Raw genomic sequence first — 18571 nt, 5'->3', positions numbered from 1 at the left:
GATTAGCAGGATTTCTGTTCCAGGTGGAGCCAGGTAGAGCCAGTTAGGTTTGAATTGGTGGCAGGTAGACAAAAGCTACTTAAAGCAACTGTTGAGACCAAGAGTTAAACAGAAGTATTTACAAGTTGCCACAGACAGACACAGGAGAGTACAGGTGAGAGGCAGCCATCTTGTTGTTTTCCTAGTTTCAGACCAGTGTTAGCATTCCTCAATTTGTTTTAACTTTGCCTTAATTTAAGTTAATATTGTCTGTATGTTGCCTAAATTGAAATTAATTCAGTTCAGCTGCTGAGTTGGTCAAAGTAAATAGGTTGTAGAAAGGTTATTTAGTCAAGGACTAGCAGGAATTCTGGGAAAGCCCAGTTGGGACTACAGAAGCAGAAATAGAGATGGTCGAGATGGTAAATGACTGTTTTCTAGAGTCAGAGGGACACTAGTTAGAGAACCAATGGCAAACTGCGACCACAATATGGCTAACTTTGAGGCATTCTTTAAAAAAACAAGGACAAAGTCTAAAACAATGGTCTACAATTTTAGAAAAGCAAACCATGAATGTATGAGGCGGCACTTAGAAGAGGAGCACACTGGATACAGATTCAGTTGAAAATGGATGGTTATATTTTAAGAATATACTACTTGAGGCTCAGGAGAAATTTGTACCAAAACTTGCAAATTGCAAATTGCAAATTGAGGACCAAAAAACATTGGTCAAAATGGTTTAATAGAAGTATGCAAAATATTATCAAGAGAGAGAAAATGTTGTATTGCGCATACAAAGGGATGGAGATGAAACAAAATACATAGAATATGTTGAGCTGCAAACAGACCTTAAGAAAGGGATCAGGAAAGCAAAGAGGGAAATAGAAAGAAACAGCTCTTAGAGCTAAAACTAATGCAAAGAGCTTTTTCAATATTACAACAACAAGAGGTCAATAAAGGAGGAAGTGAAACAGATAAAGGGCAAAAATGGAAGCATCTTGGAAAATGAACTAGATGTGGCAAATGTTGTAAATGAGTATTTCACAGAGGTTTTTAGCAGAGAAAAAGCAGATAACATGCCACATGTTAACAATCAGTCTATTGAAGCCCTGTCTATCAGTTGGTGCAGTGGTTAGGAAACAACACTTTGAACCTGGAAATGTGGGTTTAACTCCTGATCAGTATCTATTTTCTTATGTGTACATTATTATAATTATTATTTTTAATATATAATTTCCTGGAGTTAAACAGTATCAGTGTAGAACGAACAATTAGAAAGCGATTAATTAGGATTTTAAATTTTCCTCATTAGAATTGCGTTTCAATAACACGGTTCAGGTAACATTAACTAGTAGCAAATCAGACAGCAAGGCAAATTCATTCATTAATATCCAGTTAGAGTGCATCATTATTCGAATCCAGCCTAACTTAATGTAAGAAATCAATAATAATAATAATAATAATAATAATAATAATAATAATAATAATAATAATAATAATAATAATAATAATAATAATAAGGCATCCACATACGCACTGAATTTAATGCTTAAGTGAAAAAATAAAAAATAATACATTATATTTGTCAGAAGGACTGACCCTCCATATGTAGCATTGTATTTTAAAAAGCCTTCTAATTGTTCCACTATGAAGCCGTTTAACTCCATGAAATTATATATAATAATATATATGTATAATAATAATAATGTACACATAAGAAAATAACAAGTACTGATCTGGAATCAAATACAGTTGGCAGGTTTACAGTGCTGTTCCCTAACCACTGCACCAACTGATACACAGTTTACTTAAAATATGTTTCATGTTTAGCCTATAGCCACTGCTGCCAGCTCTCGTGACTAATTGTATAAAATGTAATAATTGGGGTTATAGTCTGAAATTAATGCACCAATTAAAAACATACATTTTAATAAATAATACAAAATAGTTGTGCGTGTGTGTGTATTTATATATATATATATATATATATATATATATTTATATAGCCTGCATACTATATACACACATACGTGTGTTCTATGGCTCTACAATAAGTTAATGCACTCATGGTTACAAATGTTCAAGTGGAGAACGTATAATGACAACGCGCGGGGGGGGGGCGAATTGTCGCGGGACGAATTGTCGGGGGTGAACTGACATGCTCCTGAACTGGTTGATGTATAGGAAACAGAGGGTGTCGATTAGAGGAGTCTCTTCTAACTGGAGTGAGGTTGTTAGTGGAGTTCCACAGGGATCAGTACTAGAGCCTTTGCTTTTTCTAATCTTCATTAAAGATCTGGACTTTGGGATAGTTAGAAAACTTGTCAAATTTGCAGATTATACTAAAATAGGTGGTTTGACAGATACAATCTCGGCAGCACAGGCTATTCAAAGGGACTTAGATAATATTCAGTTGTGGGCCGACACCTGGCAAATGAAATTCAATGTGGACAACATGCAGGTAACAAAAATGTCCACTATAATTACACTATGGGAGGAATAGAACTAGATGAAGTAACGCATGAGAAAGACCTAGGAGTCTACGTGGACTCCTCACTTTCTCCATCCAAACAATGTGGGGAAGCAATAAAAAAGACAAACAGGATGTTAGGGTATATTGTGAAAAGTGTAGAATTTAAAACAAGGGAAGTAATGTTCAGACTGTACAATGCACTAGTTAGAGCTCATCTGGATACTGTGTACAGTTCTGGGCTCCACACTTCAAGAAAGATATCGCTGCTCTAGAGGCAGTTCAGAGGAGAGCAACCAAACTTATTCCAGGTCTGAAGGGAATGTCCTACTCAGAGAGACTGAGGGAACTGAACCTTTTCACCCTGGAACAGAGGAGACTATGTGGCGACTTGATTCAAGTCTTCAAAATCATGAAAGGCATCGACCACATCAAACCAGAGGAGCTTTTACAGATCAGCAGGGACACACGCACCCGGGAACACAAATAGAAATTGGGCTTCAAGGCATTCAAGATGGAAAACAGGAGACAATTCTTCACAGAGAGAGTTGTCACAATCTGGAACAAACTCCACAGCGATGTGGTTGAAGCTGAAAGTTTGGGAACATTTAAAATCAGACTGGATAGGATCCTTGGATCACTTAGTTATTAATGGACACCAAACGAGCACAATAGGTCAAGTGGCCTTCTCTCGTTTGTAAACTTTCTTATGTTTCTTATAATACATTTTACAAATTCCAATTTACACAAGTGTATATGTGATATACAGTAAACAATATGAGGTCTTACATCCTAGATTGTAAAAGCTGATAAGTGCAGACAAGATGCTAAGTCAAGGTTAAGAGCTAAGGGAAAGGGAGCATAGGGGAAGTCAAGACCGCAGTGGTCTGGAGGGGATGTATGGAGAGACGAGGGTCTGAAGGTAACTCGGTGCAGTGTGGTCGAGACAGTGGTAGGTAAGGGTCAATGTCTTCAACTGAATGCATGCTGGTATCAGGAGACCCAGGTATTGCTGGAGACCTGGGCTCTGTTCCTCATACCTGGTTTAACTAATTCAGGCTATCCAAACATTAGCCGGATTCAATTAATTTGATAATTTAAATTGTGCTACCTCAGTTTCTTGAAGCCTTATAGAGGCTAAACTTTGAGGTGCCGTTAGGGACATAATTCACCCCGTGGTACATACACTATACTGAGATGCTTACACTACATACTGAGACATATACACTCGGGGGCGTGTTTGTCAATTGTGGGGCCCCAATCAAAGCTCAGTTTAGGGGCCCCTCCACCTCTAACTGTCATGACAATTTTAGAGTCACTACACACAGCAGTATCTGCCACAATCAGTCAGTGCACTCGAACTAAAGTTAAAATGGGAGAGAGAAGGACATTTTCTTATTTTCTAGAACTTCTTCACTTCGCTGTCTTTCACTGACTGAAGCTGGCAGAGGTACGGTGGCTCAAATGTGTCATGAGGCTGAGTGAAATGACGGTTTGTAAATAGATAGACATGCAGACATGTGTGATATTGCACTGGCACTGGCAGGGTCGCAGAATGCAGGCTTTAACGATGATCACATTAGAGCTGCAATGTACACTATTCGTTTTAAAAACAATTCTTAAATGGAGCATTAAGGTATCCCTTCAATTTGCCACGCACATTTCATCACAAGCTTTTTTATCACAAACAATAAGGTCACTGACAAAAGATTGTCATCAAGTTATCTTTTGGAAATCACTACTTAAGCTGAGCTAAAAACAAATAGCGCTATAATAAACAATACATAACAGATACAGTACGTATTCAATTCAGTAGCTACATAAATAAATCCTGATCACTTCCTGTCACGTTTGATTTAGATCGAATACTTCTTAATGTCCTACACGGTTCCAAAACAGCCTTTAATTAAATCTACCAGTATCACTCTGTCGGCTTGTTGACATGGGGTGCGTTCACACTGTGCAGACTTTTGTCATTCTGCAGGAATCTGACCATTGAGTCAATACTCAGATTTTCATCTGATTCGTGTGACTTCAGAGCGATGAAAACAATCACACATTTCTTAGCATAACAATACTAAATACTGAAACACAAATAGCCCACAATGATAAAAAATAGATGAAAAAAATGCCCTAATGTATTTTCTGGTTTAATAGGCTATGAGGATTTTAACTTAAAATTAAACTTCATACTCACAGCACTGCTAAAGCAGGATTCAAACCCAGCCCTCATGCACCAAATGTGGCCTTCCTTTGAGGTGCTATATGCGGAGGACTGCGCAGAGCCGCAATTCCGACCAGTTGTCTGTCTGCTATGGTTCCACCACCAGAGGGAGGGCAGTTTCAAACCAGCGACAGGTGCACTGGGTGGCGGACGCGATCCGGCTCACCGGCTACTTCCTGCACCCTGTGGTGTATATAATTATTTTGAACTGTACAGTAGAGCCTGTCCGTGAGTTGATCTCTGTTGCCCTGCTCTGTATATAGTTCCTTTGATAACAGCACCAGTAGAGATTGCTGTCACCTCGCTCCTAGCTGTGCTGGTTGAGCAGAAGGTTCTGTTCTCTTGTTGGCTATCCCAGTGTCTGGAGGCTAGCTGTGTGTATATTTTCTGATGACAGATCTGTGACCTGCTCCTAACTGCGTTAGATGAGCAGGAGGCCACTGTGATGTGAAGCTGAGGGCACAAGAATGTTTGCTGCTCCTCTCTGTTTGCATTCTGTTAATTTGTACAGTTGGTCTGTGGTCCGCTCCTGGCTGTGCCAGAGGAGCAAGAGTCTGCTGCTATGGTGTTGAGCAGAGGGTACAAGAGTTGTTGTCACCCCGCTCTGTTCAGTTTGTTTAAATAGTCTGTAACAGTGGGTCTGTGGCCCCACTCCTGGCTATGCCAGAGTAGCAACCTATCGGTATATGCAATATAATGAATAGGTAATTCATCTGTATACTTTTTATTAAGTAGCCTACATTATTAGGCAGAGATCCCCAACATCATTGGTGCTATGGACAGCAGTCAGATTCCCATAAGGCATCCTCAGGACAAAATGAGGCAGACTTGGTTAACAGAATATAATTTCACCACATAATGCACAGGTGCTTATGACATTATCACAACATTAATTAAAAAATGATTCAGCAACTCATGAAAATAATCCAACAGTGCCAGACAGTAGGGTATCAGACTTTGGATAATTCTGAACATCATCCATGACTTGACCTCAGTTATTCCCAGATCTGTGAATCTACCTGCCTCATTTCAAATATAGAAGCCAAGTGGCCAGGCTCTGTCCACTACTGTCCAAGAATATTCAGAGAGTCAACCTTGTACCAGAGAATTGAGGAAGGTATAGGAAATAATGTTATTTGCTTATTATCTTATTATTTTTAAATTGCTTAAATATTTGTTTTATGAAGTGATTTAACAGTGTTAATCTCATATGTCATTATGATGGGATAATTTCATTTTAATTTAGCTATAAAGATGAAGAAACCATTTACATCAGACAGATTTATTAGTACAATATAATACTACAATATTATATATTAAAAAAGAACAAAGACAAACTATGACAAAACAATAGAGAGCTAACTATACTCATACAGCAAACGCTCAGTCCATGTTCCATTTCATTACTACAAGCATGCAGATTTAAATTAGATGTGTGTGATATTATTATATTGGGGTAAATACAGCCTGTGTAACGAAAAATATATATTTATGTCCAGGCTTCCCATCTGGACTTGACAGCAGCAGCGTTACATTTAATCACTTCAACACCATGATGTACGCACGTATGTCAGATGAAAACCCTCAGACCCCCATGCCATATCTGCATCAAGTTTCATAATGTATTCTGTTAGCGGCATCTCAGTCCAGTGTTTCAGGTTTCATTCCCAAAGTCAGTGCTTGTACTGTACAATGTTAAGTGTTTTATGTTCATTTTTCCATTGAAATACAATACTCCATTTGTGCTAGTTTTATATGATCATTTGCCTTTCATTATACCAGAGCTTTAAAAGAGCTATCGGTTAAAATGAGCGGTTTTGGCTCTTGTAGGTAGTTCGAAATGTTGGCGCTTCTAGTGTTAAATGCATAATCGCCAGTTATTATAATGAACAGACTAAACAACTTTTGCTTGATTAAATAGAGAAAATGTTGATAAAATCATTAGTTGATTAATAGACCCAATTAATCTAATATCTATCTCTCTATCTCTCTCTCTATATATATATATATATATGTATATATATATATATAACACGCATATATGCACGTTATATATATGATTAGTAAATGTTTTTACAACAATTGGACATCACATTGGATTTTACAAGTTCCTGATGGCACAATGTAATTTAGTTCTGTGGTCACTTTGTTCAAATCTTGCCACAACAAGTGGTTAGCCGAGTTGGGAGAAATGTATGATATGGATTAAAAACATTTATTTTGTTTAATTGTTTATTTATTTATTTTCTTTTTTCATAGTTGGTTGACATGATGCTTGACAAAGGATCAACTTCTCTCTACAAAAGAAAGTACCTACTTTGGTCCATATGTTTTATCATCATCACCCTAATCATATTTCTGGCTTACAGAAACAATAATATGGAGTTTTACATGCTGAACACAGGAGAGTTACAGGGAAACAACAACACAAAAGGGAATGATGACATTTCTCCAATGAAAACCAATCAAGCCACAGAGTCTCCCAATCCTCCAGAGGTGTGTGGTGCCCCTGCAAAGATCGACCCCTTGGTTCCCGTCAGAGGCATGAAAACAATTGTAGTTGCTGCTTATTTAGACAAGCGGGATTCAGAGCATGTCCGTGTTATTTCTATAGTTTACCGGTCAGAGATGGCTGATCACCACTGTTTGTTCTGTTGCGGTGGCCGCAAGTTCACAAGTAGAGCGCAGTGTCACATCCACAGAGACCACTTCGGCTTCGTCTATGGCACAGCAGACCTGTTTTGCAAAATCCCTCAAGGTTGCAGCCTCCCAACACACCTGGCAGTTTACACTCCCCTGGGAGGGGACCAAGATGTGTCTTTCCTTCCAATACACAACAGCCAGCCCCAGCCGCAAACCAACGCCTTCCCTTACGACTTCACAGTGTGCATTTCGACCATGTATGGAAATTTCAACAATGTCTTGCAGCTTGTGCAGACTATTGAGATGTACAAACTCCTAGGGGTCCAGAAAGTGGCCATCTACAAAAACAGCTGTAGCCCAGACACACAAAGGGTGCTGGATTTCTACCACAGCACAGGCCTCGTGGACATCATACCTTGGCCGATCACGTCCTACATCAACGTTTCTGGTGGATGGCGCCCTTCTGAATTTCCTGGAGATCTGCACTACTACGGCCAGCTGGCAGCCCTCAATGACTGTGTGTACAGGTACATGTACAAGACCAAATACGTAGCCCTGAATGACATTGATGAGATCATTCTACCCCTAAAGCACAGGACCTGGAATGAGATGATGGAAGACCTTGAACAGCAGTATGGTCCACACACGGGTTTTGAGTTTGAGAGCCATGTTTTCCCTCAAAACATAAATGAAAAGAGTGGTAGGTTCCATCTGCAGGAATGGAAAGACATCCCTGGGGTTAATGTGCTGGAACATATTTACCGAGAGCCAAATAAAGCAGGGGTTTTGAATGCTTTCAAAGTCATTGTGAACCCCAGGTTGGTGCAGGAAGTCACAGTCCATGGGTTTTTGAACTTCGACTATCATTCTATAAGAGTCCAACAGAATTTTGCACGGATGTACCACATCAGGCGGCCTCAGAGGCATGATCTGCACCAATCAGACTTAATCCGAGATGACCATTTGTGGAGTTATTCGGAAAAGTTGGTACCAGCTGTTAATGAAGTGTTAAAGAAAAGCAACTTAGAGAGGGTAAAAGCAACTTAAAGAGGTACTTTAGTATTTTGGCATTTTAGCCTGATTGCTTACTCAACCTTTTTAATTCTGTGCATCCAGTTTGAAGAAATTTGAATACATTGTTTCGTTAGCATAGCACAACTGATGGAATCAAATGGTCTCAAAACGCTGACTCTCAAAAGCCGGCTAATAGACCTTTTGGCTATAAAACATGTTTTTTATAAGACTGCTAACAGGCCATAAGAAAGGGAGCGAAACTCCCACCCATACCTATCCCCTAAAGCTTCAGGCCAGGCTAGTGCTCAGCCTTACATACGTTTTGATAGAAAACATGTGTGTGTGTTGTGGCAGTGTGAGAGGCAAGGCTGGGGTCAGGGCGGGTCTTTCAGTGGAGGAGACTACAAAACATCTCCTCCAAGACTCCAAACCCCAGAAGCCAGCAGGGCTCCTGATGGCCATAGCCCCGCCCACCACTTCCCCTAAAAAAGGAACCAGGAAACAGACAAGGGTGTGCATGCTTGGCTGGGGTAGCAAGGTGCAAATGACGGAGAAGTTCACAGTTGATGGATTCACTGGCTTAGGGGTTTTGAATGCTTTCAAAGTCATTGTGAACCCCAGGTTGGTGCAGGAAGTCACAGTCCATGGGTTTTTGAACTTCGACTATCATTCTATAAGAGTCCAACAGAATTTTGCACGGATGTACCACATCAGGCGGCCTCAGAGGCATGATCTGCACCAATCAGACCTAATCCGAGATGACCATTTGTGGAGTTATTCGGAAAAGTTGGTACCAGCTGTTAATGAAGTGTTAAAGAAAACCATCTTAGGGAGGGTAAAAGCAACTTAATGGGGTACTTTTTTATTTTGGCATATCAGCCTGATTGCTTACTCATTCAGATTCATATGAATCCATCAATGATCTCAAGGTTGTGATGCTTTTTCAGTACTGTAGCCTACCTGACCAGATTAAAATGACACTTATTTGAGGAGTGTTTCATTTCCCTCAATTTCAGCTACAATTGCTTGGCAATTTTAGGCATCACACATCACACATCATCACACATGTTTTTTGGATAAATTCCCAACAAATGGAATAGTCATTGTGCTCTTTGGGCTTATCAACATTAGACTAATCAACATATCAGTTTCTTGTATAGGAAAGTAACTATCATAATAAAAGTGTCTTCTAGAATTCTATTTAAAAAACAAATTTAATATGAATCTATATTTCTGATAATCTGAAATCGTACAATATATCCTATTCAAATCATTGACTTTCCAGGTCAGTAATTTAACTACTTTAAATACCTTTTAAAACTTGTTTTGAAAGCATTTTGGCTACACACAACCGCAGGAATGGAAATAAGTAAAACAGAAACAGACCCATGTATGTTCCAATTTTAATGGGTACAGCACCATGGCAAAAACAAACAATGAATATAAAATGCACAATGAAGACAACAATGTGTAATCTGATATACACTGAAAAAACATTGCTACACAGCTCCCTTAGGAAGAAGTTCTCTGGGAGGGAATTAAGCAAAGTGGCCTGATTGAATTTTCGGACTGTATGATCATTTCAAGAAGTCCATTCCACGGAAAATGTTTTCTCTATGTTTTACAGCATACAGCAAGTCAAACCATCATTACTATGTACTGGAATTCATGTTTTCATCCATTTTTTTATATAATCCCAAAAACTCCAGCATGAAAAAAAAATATTTTGGGGGAAAAATGTTATTGCTCCAGTGACTTTGATTTGAACCTTTGCAATCCCTCCCAGAAAACAACGGCCGTCTCGGTTCGATCCGACCTTGTATCTTCAGCGTCGGTGAGGAGATCCCGTTAGGTGTTTATTTGTTTTTATACTTGATGCGCGGTGTGGTGGAAATTAGCCAGGACTCAGAACCGTTGTGTCGTGGGGTCTTTAGCGTCCACTAGGTAGACGGCCTTGGTTTAACGTCAAAGCCTGTACGACGGTACCGATCAGCTGGTCTCAGCAATGAATGAAATTTGGCTCCAGATTCAGTTCCATAACCCCAGAACTGGGGTTACATGTACTCCTGATGCAGTGCAATACTAAATAAAGGATGTTGGAAATCTAGAAAAGTGCATTTCCATTTCTTTATTTCTTTTTTCTGTTGCAGGGCCTTCATCACTAGGATGTGGTAGATTATGAGAATGCCACCTCTTTCTGCAAGATAAACCGATCTCTAAATGTAAAAAGCTGAGGGCGAGGGTGGGTGGGGGTGGGTACTGTACTTCGAAGTATTGATAGAAATGTATTGTGTCCAACCCAATAAACTGCTATGGGGAAGTATCAGCATAACAAAATAAGGAAATAAATAGTTAATGACTAAATGATCACAGAAATTGAGTGCATGCAGCAACCAAAATATCTCTCTTATCTCATTACTGTGGATTTGTACCAGCAGTGTCAACAAAACCCCAAACAACAACACTGAAACAAAACAAGCAAGCAAGCTGTTTGACACAAGCAATGTAAAACAGAAACTAATAAGCTTCATCAACCAAATGAAGGATTCAGATAGCTAGCTATGAAGAAAGAGGAAGATGGAGAATGGACACAGTCAGTATGTCAGTAAAATAACAACTGAATGTGATAAGTGGCAACTGACAGCTCAAAAGATGTATTAAGGCAGGAAAATACACAAACACACACACTTCCAAAAAAAAGAAAAAAGAAACACTCCATATAAGCATTGTGTTGTTTTAACTTTCTCCATTCTAACCATCCATTTTGATAAATATATGCATGCATTATAGGTAAAGATAAAGACCTCTCATTTAAATGGAAGCTGAGTTTGACCCTACATGTTAGAGAACTTAGTGTTTCAATGTTTTATGCAGAATAAATGTGGTGTCTGAAGAGGTTAACACTGACCTTGCAAATAAAACTTTGCTAATGTAGATAAACTGCTAGCAGGCCATGAGAAATCTTTCACTCACATGAAGAAATGACACAGCTTTAGCTTGGAGAACAAAACAACTTTTGATGCACATCTGATCTTCCCACTATATGGTACAGCTGAAGGTGCAGTATGTCAATATATTTGTCCTTTGTGTTTTTATTTTGGCACATAAGGGGGAACCAACATTTTATTTATTTTTTTGGTACAATTGACCTGTAAAATATTCAGTTGCAAACTCCAAAGGGAAATGTATCAGACTGGTTTATTCTCTAAAATGTCGGTTTGTATTTTGAAAAAAATATGATTTTGGCTTAGTATTTGAGAGGCTTGCAGAACCAGTTATACTGATTGGATCAAATGTTGCACCTAAAAGTTACTTTCTTATAATAATCAAATCATTTAGGAGGCTGGTTATTTTTTTAATTTTTCTTTCAAAACTACTAAAATAGACAAAACACATCTCATAACCACATTCATATACAAAGTCTTGACCAGAGTTATGGAACTTGGGTAGTTATTTGGATATAACTCTCTCTCATATATATACATACACCAATCAGCCATAACATTATGACCACCTGCCTAATATTGTGTAGGTCCCCATTTTGCCGCCAAAACAGCCCTGACCCGTCGAGGCATGGACTCCACTAGACCTCTGAAGGTGTGCTGTGGTATCTGGCACCAAGACGTTAGCAGCAGATCCTTTAAGTCCTGTAAGTTGCGAGGTGGGGCTTCCATGGATCGGACTTGTTTGTCCAGCACATCCCACAGATGCTCGATTGGATTGAGATCTGGGGAAGTCAACACCTTGAACTCGTTGTTGTGTTCCTCAAACCATTCCTGAACCATTTTTGCTTTGTGGCAGGGCGCATTATCCTGCTGAAAGAGGCCAATGCCATCAGGGAATACCGTTTCCATGAAAGGGTGTACATGGTCTGCAACAATGCTTAGGTAGGTGGTACGTGTTAAAGTAACATCCACATGAATGGCAGGACCCAAGGTTTCCCAGCAGAACATTGCCCAAAGCATAACACTGCCTCTGCCGGCTTGCCTTCTTCCCATAGTGCATCCTGGTGCCATGTGTTCTCCAGGTAAGCGACACACACTCACCCGGCCATCCACGTGATGTAAAAGAAAACGTGATTCATCAGACCAGGCCACCTTCTTCCATTGCTCCGTGGTCCAGTTCTGATGCTCACATGCCCATTGTAGGCACTTTCGGCAGTGGACAGGTGAACATGGGCACCCTGACTGGTCTGCGGCTACGCAGCCCCATACGCAACAAACTTCGATGCACTGTGTGTTCTGACACCTTTCTATCAGAACCAGCATTCACTTTTTCAGCAATTTGAGCTACAGTAGCTCGTCTGTTGGATCGGACCACACAAGCCAGCCTTCGCTCCCCACGTGCATCAATGAACCTTGGCTGCCCATGACCCTGTCGCCGGTTCACTGCTTTTCCTTCCTTGCACCACTTTTGATAGGTACTGACCGCTGCAGACCGGGAACACCCCACAAGAGCTGCAGTTTTGGAGATGCTCTGACCCAGTCGTCCAGCCATCACAATTTGGCCCTTGTCAAAGTCGCTCAGATCCTTACGCTTGCCCATTTTTCCTGCTTCAAACACATCAACAACATGTTCACTTGCTGCCTAATATATCCCACCCACTGACAGGTGCCATGATAACGAGATTATCAGTGTTATTCACTTCACCTGTCAGTTATCATAATGTTATGGCTGATCGGTGTGTGTATATATATATATATATATATATATATATATATATATATATATACAGCAAAAAAATAAACATCCTCTCACTTTCAACTACTTTAATTTTCAGCAAACTTAACGTCTAAATATTTGTATGAACATTATTATTTTTGTCATTTAGCTGACACTCTTATCCAGGGCAACTTACATTTGTACCCATTTATACAGCTGGGCATTTTAATTGAAGTACCTTGCTCAAGGGTACAACAGCACTGCCCCACAAGGATCTGAACACACAACCTTCCAGTTATGAGTCCAGAGACCTAACCACTACTCCATAGTGCTGCCATCTCACTATGGAGTGAACATAAAATGCACTATCAGCACTATGGAATGAACATAAAAAGATTCAACAACTAAGACATAAACTGACCAAGTTTCAGACATGTGACTAACAGAAATGGAATAATGTGTTCCTGAACAAAGTGGGGGGTCAAAATCAAAAGTAACAGTCAGTATCTGGTGTGGCCACCAGCTGCATTAAGTACTGCAGTGCATCTCCTCCTCATGGACTGCACCAGATTTGCCAGTTCTTGCTGTGAAATGTTACCCCACACTTCCACCAAGGCACTTACAAGTTCCCAGACATTTCTGGGGGGAATGGCCCTAGCTCTCACCCTCTGATCCAACAGGTCCCAGATGTGCTCAATGGGATTGAGATCCGGGCTCTTCGCTGGCCGTGGCAGAACATTGACCTTCCTGTCTTGCCGGAAAGCACGTCCAGCGACGGTGGGTTTGTGCCCATAGGCGACGTTATTGCCGGTGATGTCTGGTAAGGACCTGCCTTACAACAGGCCTACAAGCCCTCAGTCCAGCCTCTCTCAGCCTATTGCAGACAGTCTGAGCACTGATGGAGGGATTGTGCGTTCCTGGTGTATCTCGGGCAGTTGTTGTTGCCATCCTGTACCTGTCCAGCAGGTGTGATATTCGGCTGACAGCGGTAAGAGGGGGGTTGGGGGGGATGGTACAGTTTTGCATTTTCCAGACTTAATGTAATTAACAACAATAATAATTAAAATCTTGTGTATATTTTTTTAACAAGCGCAGAGTGCTTCACAGAAAGCAATGCAATTAACAATAAGTGAAATATAAATCATAAAGCAGGTAATTAGGTTATACAAACAATTAGTCTCAAAGTGATTATATTCAAACAATAACATCTAAAAGACAAAAGCAAGACTTAAAGATAATAAACAAGCATAAACACTGCCTTAGTCCATGGGCAATATTGTGTCCCGTGTGGTCTACAGGGAAGTTGCCGTTGCAGACAGCGGGTCTTCATTGATATGTCGCTCGTCCTGCTCGACCACAAGTCTGCTGTTGTGGGTCATATGTCAACTGTTGTGTTTCAATTCCTCTCAACTTCAGTCCTGCATTCGATGCACAGATCTGCGGGATTGCAACTCGGCTGAAATATGTGCGAGAGGGAATTGTATATCTCCTGTCCAGCGCTCACATGAGGTTTTTAAACCCGTTTGGTCACTGCATTAAAAGGCACTATGTTTTTAGCGAGGTAGTGGGTTATGGCGTTAGATATCTCATGGTGCCTTCGTGAGGTCTTTTCATATGGTGGAACAGCCGCAAACGACTCTGAAATCGCTGCTAGACTGAGTGACCGCGGCGCTGTTTCCAGTGCTGGTGCAGGAGCTGTGTCAATTCCGCACAGCTCTTGCAAATCACCTTTTGTGTTCGGTGTCGTTCACTTCGAAGCCGAAATAATCCCATATTATCGAAGTGCTGTTTGTCTTTGGTATTAACGCGCCTTATGATCGCTCTGACGCCATAATCCCACTCCACTGCACTTTCCTGTTTGTTTTTAATGGTGGGCGTGTACGCAGTTGGCTGGGCAGCGCTGATTGGGCAGGACGGAGGTGCGCTAACTCTATTGGTTAGTAAGATGCCACACAAAGAGGGCAGTCATGCTTTTGCTCTGGGACAGACTCGCTGCATATTGTTCATATCGCATCCACATCGCGATTGCGATTCAATTTTGATTAATCGTTCAGCCCTAGTTGTTACACGTGGTCTGCCACCGCGAGGACGATCAGCTGTCCTTCCTGTCTCCCAGTAGTGCTGTCTTAGGCGTCTCACAGTACAGTCATTGCAATGTATTGCCTTGGCCACATTTGCAGTCCTCATGCCTCCTTGCCTAAGGCACATTCACGCAGATGAGCAGGGACCCTCGGCATCTTTCTTTTGGTGTTTTTCAGTCAGTAGAAAGGTCTCTTTAATGTCCTAGGTTGTTATAACTGACCTTAATTGCCTACCGTCTGTATGCTGTCAGTGTCTTAACAACCGATCCACAGGTGCATGTTCATGAATTGTTTATGGTTCATTGAACAAGCATGGAAAACATTGTTTAAACCCTTTACAATAACGATCTGATCTGAAAAAAGAATACTGATTACCTTGTTTTGAAAATAATCTGTAACCTAATCCAATACATTACTCCAAATCAGTAACATAATCAGAATACTTTTAGATTACATTTGGAATACTTTTTTTCTTTATTAAAAAACAAAAGCAGCCGAGTTCAAGAAGTGAAACAAAATGTACTACACATTCTAATATGAATGACGGATTGAAATTGTTTATTTGTATCCACAGTTCAAACAATTAAAATGGTAATTAAGATTTGTGTCAGTTTAATTATCTTGCATATCTATACTTTGCATTTTGTAGTAGTGTATGATTTTGTAAACCATTGAATCTACATCTTGGACTCCGCAGGTTGGCATCAGAAATGACAAGGGGGTACAAAGTAGGTATTTGATTAATGGGGGGGGGGGGGGGGGGGGGGGGGGTGGATGGATGCAAATACAAACTATCGATGACGTTTTTGGTTATACTATTTCTGTGCTGCCGTTTTGCTTATTATGCTTTCACAAAAAATTGTAATTATTAAATCGTATTTTTTATAATTGTGATTAAAATTAGTATTTTCTACTCACATGTCAAGCATAATTGTATTACAGTTGCACACATTTAAAAAATAAAATCTTACCTCCAGATGTTTTTATTATTATTAATTTAAGTTTAGTTCTCGGAAGCAGACATTGTCTCGTGGTCGGCACATCTTGTATTGCACTTTAATATTTGTTCAAATTTCTTTCTTTGGAAGTGAACAATTGCCTGTACTTCCACAAGTTAAACCCCTATTCACACACAGTGCTGCCACAGCGGCCGCAGAGCTGTGTGTTATTGACAGGGATATCGCTGCTGTTTGTTGCAGAATGGCGGCGAATCAGCATATTTTTGGGAGAGACCGTAAATAAAAACTATGTTGCAAAAATACTACACACGCCCTTCAGATTCCCCTTACACTTGTACACTTTAACTTAATGTAAATTATGTATAAGTAATCAGTAATCTCTTAAAAAGTATCGCTAATCAGAATACTTGTCTGACAGGAGGAACGTAACGGGAATACAAATATCAAAATTCTGTAATCTGATTACGTAACGCCACTACTTGTATTCCGTTACTCCCCAACCCTGTATATATATATATATATATATAGACAGTGTCACAGAAAGGTGTTGGGCCACCACGAGCTGCCAGAACAGCTTCAATGTGCCATAGACATGTTAATAGATTATATTTATCAATTAACAAAATGCAAAGTGAGTGAACAGAAGAAAAATCACACTTTAAACCTAATTTAAGTAGCTTGTAGCCGTCACTGCCAGCTGTCGTAACTAATTTTATAAAACTTAATTATTGGGGTTATAGTCTCAAATTAATGTATAAATTATGAGCATCCATCTTTGAAACTGTTTACCCTGGTGAGGGTCATGGGGAAACATGGGAGCTGATCCCGGTAAGCATAGTGTGCAAGGCAGGAATACACCCAGGATGGGATGCCAGTCCATTGCGGGGCAACACACACATACAGCATTTTAGAATAGCCAATTAACCTAACACACATGTCTTTGAACAATGGGAGGAAACCCACATGACAGGTACCCTGAGCTGGGACTTTAACCTTGGACCCCTGGAGCTGTGAGGCAGCCGTGCTAACCACCACGCCACTGTACCACCTCAATTAAAAACATACATTATAATAAATAATACAAAATAGTTGTGTGTGTGTATTTATGCCTACTATATATACACATATGTGTGTTCTATGGCTCTACAATAAGTGAATGTATTCATGGTTACAAATGCTCAAGTGGAGAACGTATAATGATGGGGGCGAATTGACGCTGGGTAGAATTGTCGTGCTCCCCCTGTTTTATCTTCAACTGGCCGCTGCCACAGGCAATACCAGGTTCCTCCAATTGGCATTCCCCAAGGTAATTTCCAGCTGCTAAGTAATGTGAAAACAGAGTGAAAAACACAACTTTGATGTTACTTGTTATGATTACTAGCTTTTACTTGCTTGCAACATAATTTTACTTGTGCTATAGTTTAACTTGGTCTTGTTAGGTCTGAAGTAATGATGTATTGTACTTGCTATTACTATATCTGAAGTCCCTATTTATTGAATGTACTGGAATTGTTTACAAATGCTGTATGAATGATTTGTAACATCTATAATTATAAAATAAATTATATCAGTAGCTGAGGTAATACATGGAGTGCTAATATAATTGTTAAGTAACTTAAACTATATTTATTACACTAAATCAATGTATAAATATGATTCGAAATGAAAGATGCAAATAGTTTTGTCTGCAATTCTACATAGGGTTTCCACCTGGCCCCATATTCCCTTGCACAACATTATTAATTTAGCAGAGGAGAAACTATATACATGTTATTTTCTTTCAGTTTAGAGGTAATTTTAAAATGTAGTTCTGCCTCAAAGTCCCAGGGTATTATGGGGCCAGGTGACACCCCTAATTTCTACTAGAAATGTGATGAACAAGCAAAACCTTTCAGACCATGTTCCACTAACTGAAGAGAGTAAGAGCTCAAAACATAATTTATGTAATTACATAAACAATAGTTTCTACAAGTTATTATAATTTCTTCAGGGTAGTAATCCACCTTACTGAAGTAGTTATGTTTCATGTGATATTAGTACTGATATGACCATTGTTCATATTTAAAATAAGAACATTTTGTCATCCTAGATCTATACCTCCTGACTGATCTACGGCAAGAGATGAAGAACCTATGTGAAGGGTGGAGACTCTAGAGGATGGCAAATTTAATGTTGATGTTTATACATCACCAGAGGAGCAAGCTGCTGTAGGAAAGCCCTGTTTAAAGCTGTTTAAAGCCACCTAGCTCAGTGGTTCTCCACGCTGGTCCTGGAGGACCCCTTACTTTGCTGGTTTGTGTTCCGAATGAGCTCACTTTTTAATTGAACACTTTGATTGGAGTTATAATTTACATAAATGTGACTTTTTAAATTGTGTATCTTATAAAACGTTCAAATTCAAATTTCTTATACCATCTTATGATAATTGAGAGCTCAGTTGGAAAAGAAACAGAATGGGTAGAGGGTCCCTAGGACCAGGGTTGAGAACCACCGGCATTGCTAAATGGCATGTGTGATTATTTTATGCAGCTTTTTGGAT

The 18571-nt window shown here is 39.8% G+C and overlaps 1 protein-coding gene across 1 annotated transcript; it reads left to right on the top strand.

Annotated features, from left to right (window-relative positions):
* The first annotated feature begins 78 nt into the window (after positions 1 to 78).
* On the top strand, positions 79 to 10456 carry LOC136749547 (beta-1,4-galactosyltransferase galt-1). The gene is made up of 2 exons (XM_066703954.1): positions 79 to 154; positions 6933 to 10456. Exon 2 carries the CDS (start codon positions 6942 to 6944, stop codon positions 8361 to 8363), a length of 1422 nt encoding a protein of 473 aa, XP_066560051.1. The 5' UTR covers positions 79 to 154; positions 6933 to 6941; the 3' UTR covers positions 8364 to 10456.
* The last annotated feature ends 8115 nt before the right edge of the window (positions 10457 to 18571 follow it).

This window comes from Amia ocellicauda, chromosome 5, assembly GCF_036373705.1.
Source record: "Amia ocellicauda isolate fAmiCal2 chromosome 5, fAmiCal2.hap1, whole genome shotgun sequence".
NCBI classification, from domain to species: Eukaryota; Metazoa; Chordata; class Actinopteri; order Amiiformes; family Amiidae; genus Amia; species Amia ocellicauda.
Note: the sequence above shows the minus strand (reverse complement) of the source record. Positions and strands in the feature narration are given on the sequence as shown.

What these genes read in the sequence shown, in the direction of transcription:
- LOC136749547 (XM_066703954.1), top strand. Translation starts at nt 6,942, where the DNA reads ATGATGCTTGACAAAGGATCAACTTCTCTCTACAAAAGAAAGTACCTA.